The sequence below is a fragment of the Magnolia sinica genome, chromosome 15, assembly GCF_029962835.1.
Source record: "Magnolia sinica isolate HGM2019 chromosome 15, MsV1, whole genome shotgun sequence".
In the NCBI taxonomy this organism is placed as follows: Eukaryota; Viridiplantae; Streptophyta; class Magnoliopsida; order Magnoliales; family Magnoliaceae; genus Magnolia; species Magnolia sinica.
Genome location: NC_080587.1, coordinates 77,241,527 through 77,250,378, shown reverse-complemented (window position 1 = coordinate 77,250,378; position 8,852 = coordinate 77,241,527). Strand labels below are relative to the sequence as shown.

General features: G+C 41.9%; 1 protein-coding gene across 1 annotated transcript; it reads left to right on the top strand.

Annotated features, from left to right (window-relative positions):
• The first annotated feature begins 3,111 nt into the window (after positions 1–3,111).
• Positions 3,112–8,264, top strand: LOC131227885 (probable pectinesterase/pectinesterase inhibitor 47). The gene is made up of 3 exons (XM_058223714.1): positions 3,112–3,805; positions 6,580–6,885; positions 7,486–8,264. Exons 1-3 carry the CDS (start codon positions 3,163–3,165, stop codon positions 8,175–8,177), a joined length of 1,641 nt encoding a protein of 546 aa, XP_058079697.1. The 5' UTR covers positions 3,112–3,162; the 3' UTR covers positions 8,178–8,264.
• Positions 8,265–8,852: the final 588 nt, after the last annotated feature.

Below are 8,852 nucleotides of genomic sequence, written 5' to 3'. Positions count from 1 at the left end.
TAGATTGTGCAGACCAGTGGTCTATTATAGTTGTTATTGATTCATTTATGTAGCCCCGCTAATATTTCTTCGACTGTGCTATGTATCTGCAGTATTTTAGATGGTTAAATAGGTACTACATATCATATATACAAGTTTTAAATATATGATTATTAAGTTTTATATGCTACCAAAGTATTAAATCATTCCCTTTTATAATAGTAAGGTTCTCAGCTGCGCCCTCCTATGTCTTATGACCATCTATTATTGCAAATACATTAAACGTACATGACCCAAGGTGAGAACAGTTGGTCCCACCATGCAGATGCTTTTGTCCATAGTTGGATAAGGTCATTGGTTTCTTTTGATACACATGTAATCCACCCAACTCACCAGAACAGCCTTAGTTTTGGAGCATCAGGGATGCTAGCTCCTTGGTTATCTCCTTGGATGGCACAGGTATCAGCTATGCATGTGGGATGTATATGGTTTGCGCGCAAGATTGGTAGGTGCAAGTCCTATGAGATTTAGTGTACTGATTTGTGCACCTTGTTTGTCAATCACAAGAATCGTTATGTTAAGGAGTCGGTTAAACTATTGGAAGATGAAGACCAAAGATACAAATGAACATGAGTATCAATGAGCAAATTAAGAACAAGTATATGATGTACCTTGGTGACTCTAACCCTTGACCCAAGACAACATAGCCTTTAGATATCCATGACTTAATATGTAAACTTTATTTGATCATCCATTAGCCTTATGAGCCTAATTGAAACATAATGAGATAGGCTACAAGAGTTCCGAACCTACTGAAAAATAGACTGCTCAAACTATCAGACTCAAGGGTGTGCTCGAGTGAAGCTCGATCGATCGAGTTGATTGAATGAACAAGGCAAAAAAGCCCATCAAGCATATAACTTAAAATCGATTTAGTTCAAGTACTCGAGGCACAAGTTCGATTGATCGAATGATCTTCGATTCCTTTCGAGCAATCGAGCTCAATCAATCGAACATAATCAAAATAGTCTGGCGGGGACTATTTTCGGCTTAGCAGCTTGATTGATCAAGAGTCATGTTCGATCGCTCGAGCTTAGCCGTTTGAGATCCATTTGAACCTTTTGTTATGAATATTATATTCGGATCTTTGAGCATTTTATTTTATTAATTTTTTTTTTTTTGCAATAGAAGCTTGAAAAATTTCCCACTCATATCACACATTCTAAGCCTCTATAACCAAGATATTTAAATCATTTTTCTTATAATTCATCACTTGAAAGAGGATTTCAACTTCGATGAATAAGATGAACTTAGTCTCCACTTTATTATAGAGATTAAACTTGGACCAATAGTCAAATCCTTATGTAAACCCTTTAGAACACCCATATATGTGAATCCCCTAGGAAATTACAACATTTTTATTAATATAGGAGATTCACAATGGAGTATTGGATACAATGTGTTTGATCTTAGATTTAAAGCCTTGGCAAAGCATCAGCATCAATGATCAGAGAAGCAAAATGAGAGTTGATTAAAGCACAGGAGAACATCAATCAAGCAAATCGAGACAACACATTAAAGTGACTCAATTCGATAAGTAAGTATCGTGTATGAGTTTATGCTCTTTTTTCATGTGTAGGATTGAGGGTAAGAGTCAAGCTCTTGTGTATGACTGAATTTATGAGATACGAGTGTATATGTGTTAGTTTCCATTAGAGCCTCCGGCGAGAGTAAACGTAGGTCCTTGGACTAGGACCGATGTTGTTGGTCAGCCGATTGAAAACCAATGAAAGCCTTTTATGGGAGCATCTAGTGGGAGTGTATGTTATGAAGGTGCTTGTGTAGGGCTGTAAATTAAAGTTAGAGGTGAATCTGATTTAAAATCTTCCATAATGAAATCCGGTACGCCACGGGTTGAGTGCGTCCCTCAGGAGTGGAGTAGAGAAATTGAACCACTATATATGCTTGTGTTTGAAATTATCATTTAAGAACTTATTTAATTATGCTTATATGATTGATTAGTGAATTAATATGATTAGATGAATGCTAGAAGTTAATAGTTAACACATCTCACCCACATATGTACACTATATTTTATAAACTAGTTACTTAGCATGTTGCATCTATTGTAATCTATGTAATTGGATCCATTATTGGCTTGGAAGTGTTAGAAAATTACTTTACTATTGATAAAAATACTAGGTTCAATAGAAATCAAGTTAAAAAGTTCAATTTAAAGTCTAAGTGTGCACTTTAGCATTCAATGATGATAACTTTGTGATTGATTATCTATTTAACGTGTATACTGTATATGTCGTTGGGACTATCGATGAACTCCATATCTTAGCTAATGCTAAAGGTCATTAATCTCAAACAAGTTCACAATTTCAAATTTTTATGAGTTGAACATGAGTTGCAAGTCAGAGTTTACAATTGTTTTTATAAGTAAGGTACAAAATTTGTCATTTCTTCGGTGTCTTAGGGTTGAAGAAGCTTAGCAACGCTTAAGATTCCTGTTGGAATCATATAAAAGAATTTGAGTAAGTTTAAAAGTCTTTTGCTATTTTATTAAAAGTTAATGATTATAAAAGTAATATCAATTGTTTTGTAAAAAGACTTCATTTACTTCATACATTCGGAGTTCCTCGTAAACTAGAGGTGTATCTTAGAGGAGGAAGGCCGTGATTTCTCCAGACACCTTCAATCCTCCATGCCATGAGCCCACTACCTTGTATATATGCTATCCAACCCATCCACCAGGGTGGGCCACATGGTCCGCACCCAAGCAAAAACATCCAAATTTACATAGTAGGCCCTGATGGTTGGATCGATCATTCTAATTTCAACCAACAACCCTCCCAATCTGATTTTTTATTTGCCACTTAGAAACGGTGTTCCACAATTGGTCGGCTTAATGTTGTTAATGTCACATCTGCATATTTTCTTAGTGCCCGTGTATCAAGCGGCAGAAGCTGCCCGAGTAGCCTCTGGTTCCTTCCCAGCAACTTCCCGATCCGGTGGCCTTAAACAGCGGCATTTCCGTCCTTGCAAGAAATCTGACACCACGTCATCACGCGCTTTCCCGCCCCTATGTATACTTCCCTTCCCCAACTCTCTCACTCACAGCTTAAGAGTATTAGTATTAGATCGTCTCACACACAACCAAACAGACCCCAAAACGCAATGCCTTTATCCATCCCTTTCCTTCTCTTTCTCTCCCTCCTCTCCCTCTTAACGCCTCCGTCAGTCTCCGTCATCTCTCCGTCTCCGTCACCTCCCGTCTCCCCCTCCATCGCATGCAAGTCCACTCTCTACCCTAAGCTCTGCCGTTCAATTCTCTCCGCCATTCGCTCTCCACCGTCCGATCCTTACACGTATGGCCGGTTCTCCGTCAAGCAATCCCTCAAGCAAGCGCGCAAATCGACGAGCCTCCTCGAGCATTTCCTCGCACACGGCCCAACGCGCCACATGGAGGCAGGTGCGCTCTCCGATTGCCGCCAGCTGTCCGACCTCAACCTCGACTTCCTAGCCACAATCTCAGCCGAGCTCAGCTCGACCGGGCCGCTGACTGACGAGGTCGTGGACCGGGTTCGGACGCTGCTGAGCGCGATCGTTACCAACCAGCAAACATGCTTCGATGGGCTGGAAGCTTCTAGAAGCAGCCTACTGAAGGGCGTGCTGCAAGCACCCTTCTCTAATGCGACCGAGCTCTACAGCGTCTCGCTTGGGCTGGTGAACCACGAGCTGGGGTCGAGGAAGCGCAAAGGGCGGTCCTTGGAGGAGAACCGGTCGGGCGGTTTTTCTCCCTTTGCTGACTCCGGTCGAGGTAAATGTCCTTCACTATTAGAAACTCCTCCCGCAACCTAAATGGACACTGAATCTAACCGTTGAAATAGTGGACCCCACGTAACAAGGTAGATTCTATGGTTTTACTCCAATTAGTAAAAGGGTCGCTATTTTTCATTTTTCACCACCCAATCGATGGCCACCAGATGGACGGTTGAGATCACCAGATGGCCACCAGATCGCCCACGTAACGGCATGCTTACGTTGCACAGTATATAATGAATGGTCCTGATCTCTTGACACGTGTGCCGTCCTACTTGTAACGAGGCCCCGCACGAGAGCTGCCATGCTGGCCCCACCGCAGCCTATCACTAAAAAGCCATTACCTCACGAGATTTTGAAGATATTATCGTGAAAATTTCATTAAACACTAAAGTTGCAAAGTTATCGGGAGTTTTAAAGTTTTCGAGATTTTTTATTACGAAATTATTGCAATTTAATGGAAAAACTATTTGCAAGTTAAAATAAATCAGTTTATACTCTTATTTAGATTGAGATTTCCCAATAATATCGCGAAAAAAAAACGTAAAAATATCTCCCGAGAAATTACGAGAAAGAGAGTCGTTACTATGCTCCGTACTGTAGAAAGTGCATGCTGAGTCGTTGCATGACGGATTGGATGTCCGGACACGAGAAAAAGACATGACGACTCGCATGGTTCTCAGAGGGCTAGTTTCGTCCTTTTATCCCCCCTTTCCAGCTGGGAACGGGCAGCAGCTTTGAGCGGCAACCTTTATGTATGGGTCTTATCCACACGGTCCATCCATTTTTTTGTATAATTTTAAAAAAAAGAGGCAGATCCAAGGCTCAAGTGGACCACACCACAGGAAGCAGCGGTAATAATGATTCTTACCGTTGAAAATTTTCTAGCGCCCACCATGATTTTTATTTGCCATCCAACCTATTCATAAAGTTATATAGACCTGGATGAAGAGAAAAGATAAATATCAGCTCCTTCCAAAACTTCTGCGGCCCCCAAAAGTTTTCAACGGTAAGAGTTTAATCGCCATTGTGTAGTCCACTTGAGACCTGGATCTACCTCATTTTTGTTTTTATGCCGTAAAATGATAGGAGAAAATGGATGGACGGTGTGGATAAGAACTATACATCATGGTTGCCACTCAAAGCAGCTGCCCGTTCCCAGCTGGAGACGGGCGGGGGTAGGACGCGATCCTCGTCCTATCCTGATTGCCTGTCCGTTGCTGGCGTTTTGCTATTTCGTGCACGTCAGGGCTATTTATTATTATTATTATTATTATTATTATTATTATTTACTTTTACTGTGGGGCCTATCATGTTGTGCAAGTGAAATCCACTCCGTTCATCAGGTCAGGTGACAACCCCTGTGCTCCGTTGGCATTCAAAAAGATCAGCTCGATTAAAAAAGAAAAAACTCAATTGGGCCACACTGATGAGAACAATACAAATTTGCACGTAAAAACCTCAGTTTATGCAGTGTGGTCCGCTCGAATGGGCTACACCCATGAGTCACACCTGATGAACGGTTTTGATAAAAGATTAACGAGATGTTGGTCGTCCCACAAACAAACCTATGGTTGGCGTCAGTTCTCCATCATTCCCTTTTGGTGTCGTCCAGATGCGCCAATTTAGCTGATTTCGGTCGATAATCAAGCATACTACCAGATGGACGGAGTGGATGTCACGTAGACAACTTGGTGGGCCCTCGGGGCTGGGGTTTTTCATTGTACTCGCTGAGTCAATTTGCTTAGGACAGTACGTAGGCAAGGCACGCCGAAAGCGAACTTGTCTGACCGCTGCATGGGACAAAAATGTATTAGATTACCCGGTGCGCCGTCACGTTTTCACTGTATGATTCACGTGGTGTGGTCACATGAGTTCTAGAATTTATTGATTTTTGGAAAATCTATTTATCCTGATGCGTTACGTCATATGAGTGGATTAGATTGTAATACACGCACAACAGTCGACCCCACATGAAATTTGGACGATTTTAACGGCGGAAGTTCCATCTCAACTTTTTCAAGCCCACCAACGTATTGTATAAACACGTGGCGATGCACCTGATGGACGGTGTGGATCTCATGGACACAAACTCGTTCTATCCGCATCAGCGAAAGTCAAGCCCTCGTACAAAACTCATGCAACGCTTTCCATTTAATTATGGTTAACGTATACGACGTGACCATCGGTAAGTGCCCGACCACAATCGTCTACGACCGTAGGTCCATCATTTGTACATGTAAAATCTAATCCGTCCATCAGGTGAGAGACCGAGCACCATTAAAAGATCAGCCCATTGGAGAACTCAGGTGGACCACCAGGTTGGTTTTGGACTTGTTGCCATCCCTATCATCTATCTGGACCACCCATTAGCTCCATCCATTCTTCTTCTACTATATATGTGCAAAAATCATTACGAACGGATGATGCAGACCATCCATTTTGTGCATGCGTGGCCCACTTAGACCAACAGATGGATGAAGAATATTCACTGAGGGGACCAGCGGCTTCGACTACAACTGTCCATGCTGAGCAGCATGGGCCTTATTGTATCCGCTGAAATGGGCCTACTGGGCCAGACCCAAACCCGGCCCACTTACACAACAAAGACAAATTCACCCAATGCATTCATATGGGTCAATTTCATGAAAATATATATAGCATGGCAAAGGGTTGGTTTGGTTGCACCAAATATCATGAAATTTCATTATATTGGGTGCAACCAAACGCATTAAAAACGACCATTAACCTTATTTGTTTTCCTTGTTACAGAGCGACGGAATCTTATCGAAGGGGTCGGCAATAAGATTTTGGTGAGAGATTCTGTGATGGTCGCCAAGGATGGGAGTGGGAACTTCACATCAATCGGAGATGCAGTCGCCTTTGCGCCAAACAACACAATAGCCGAACAGGGATATTTCGTCATTTTTGTTGGGGAAGGAGTTTATGAAGAGTATGTTTTGGTGGCGAAGAACAAGAAGAATTTGATGTTAATAGGAGATGGAATCAACAAAACGGTGATTACCGGGAATCGAAGTGTGAACGACAATTGGACAACCTATAACTCGGCAACATTTGGTGAGATTCTAGTTTCTTTATAACATTTAACAATTTCCATTATGTTGGCATAATTTCATAAGAAAGGCTCACCGCCGACTGTCGGGTCCACCTCTTGCTATGGTAGTGACCATACCTTAGACTGATCTAAATAATAAGTTTTGGCTGGCGTATAACTTTTGATCCTTTGGGTTGTAGGAAAGGGCTTAGAAAAGTTAAGAGTGGTTAGGCTAAATTGGACACTTACCATTTTTGGCAGAAAACCATCGAGTCTAGTAGGAATGGTAACTTTATAGTAAGTCACGTTTTTAATGAATTTGAGTCTAAAACTTCTTCTTAGGTTTGAGCTTATTATTTAAAGGATTGTAATATCATTTTTATTAATCAATTAATTTATTTTGAATTTATTAGAAATCATTTTAATTTTATACCCCGTAAAAAATTTGAGGAAGCTCTCTGAGGAGTTTAGAGAGCTCTATAAAGTCGGAGTAGTTATCCCCTAAGGAAGGTGGTGATGGACCTCATCAGGTTATTCCTGTGGAAAATTCAGTGAGTCAGGCTTATGGTATTTCTTAGCTATTTCAGGAACTAATGTCTATGTACATGTTTTCCTTAATGTAGCTGTTGTGGGGGAGAGATTCGTAGCCATAAACATAACCTTCAAGAACACTGCTGGCCCAGAGAAACACCAGGCGGTGGCTGTAAGGAACAACGCCGATCTCTCCACCTTCTACCATTGTAGCTTCGAAGGTTATCAAGATACTCTATATGTTCACTCCCTTAGACAGTTTTACAGAGAATGTGACATTTACGGAACCGTCGATTTCATCTTTGGAAACGCCGCTTCCATCTTCCAAAACTGTAATCTCTTTGCCAGAAAGCCCATGCCTGGCCAGAAGATTGCCATCACTGCCCAAGGCCGCACAGACCCAAATCAGAACACGGGCATCTCCATCCATAACTGCACGGTGCGAGCCACGCCGGACTTGGCAGAGGACCTGAGCTTCAGTAGAAGTTATTTGGGTCGACCATGGAAGGAGTATTCTCGGACTGTATACATGCAATCGTTCATTGATAACTTGATTGATCCAGTTGGATGGTTGGAATGGAATGGGACCGTTGGATTGAGTACCCTTTACTATGGAGAGTTTGAAAATTACGGACCTGGTGCGAACACCAGTGGGAGAGTGCAATGGCCTGGTTATAGCTTGATGAATTCTTCACAGGCCATGAACTTCACTGTTTATAATTTTACAATGGGTGATACATGGTTGCCTTCTACTATCATACCCTTTTCTAGTGGATTATTGTAACCTGTTAGTTGATTTTTTCTAAAGAAATTGTAAGTTAGAAAATTCTTTTCTATTGAGAAATTAATGCAAATGTATTATCATTTGCCATACATGTATATAGGGTGAGGAGTACATGTACCCGCATACATAGATACAAATATTCAAATATGATTTGCACCCACGTACAAGCCCGTGTGGGGAATGTTCACATGTGTGAACGGATGGCATGTATGAGTTGAGCTGGGTATCAAGTCAAGTCGGACTGAGTTAGCGCTAACCCGACTTGATCTGATTTTGAAATAGACCTGACCCGAACTCGACCTGACATGGTACTGAGTCCAGCATGCTTGACCCGATCCAAGTCTATGTCTGGCCTGGACTAATCTGGACCAACTCCAACCTAGTTACAAGTACCGAGTTGGGTCGAGTTGGCACCAAGTTGGGTCGGGTGCAATGGGTATCCACGGGCTGAAATCACAACCCAAAACCTAGATGCAACTGCTGGAATTGTAGTCTCTCCATAAGCTACACGGCATCTTATATTTGAAACATCAAATCTGGGTTTTTTTTTTTTTTTTCTTATGTATGAGTCAGGCTTCGGATCGAGTCAAGTCAGTGCCGAGTTGGATGGGTCGAGTCGAGTTGAATTACTGCGTGACTCGAACTCAACTCGGTTTGAGTTCAGATTGGACAAAG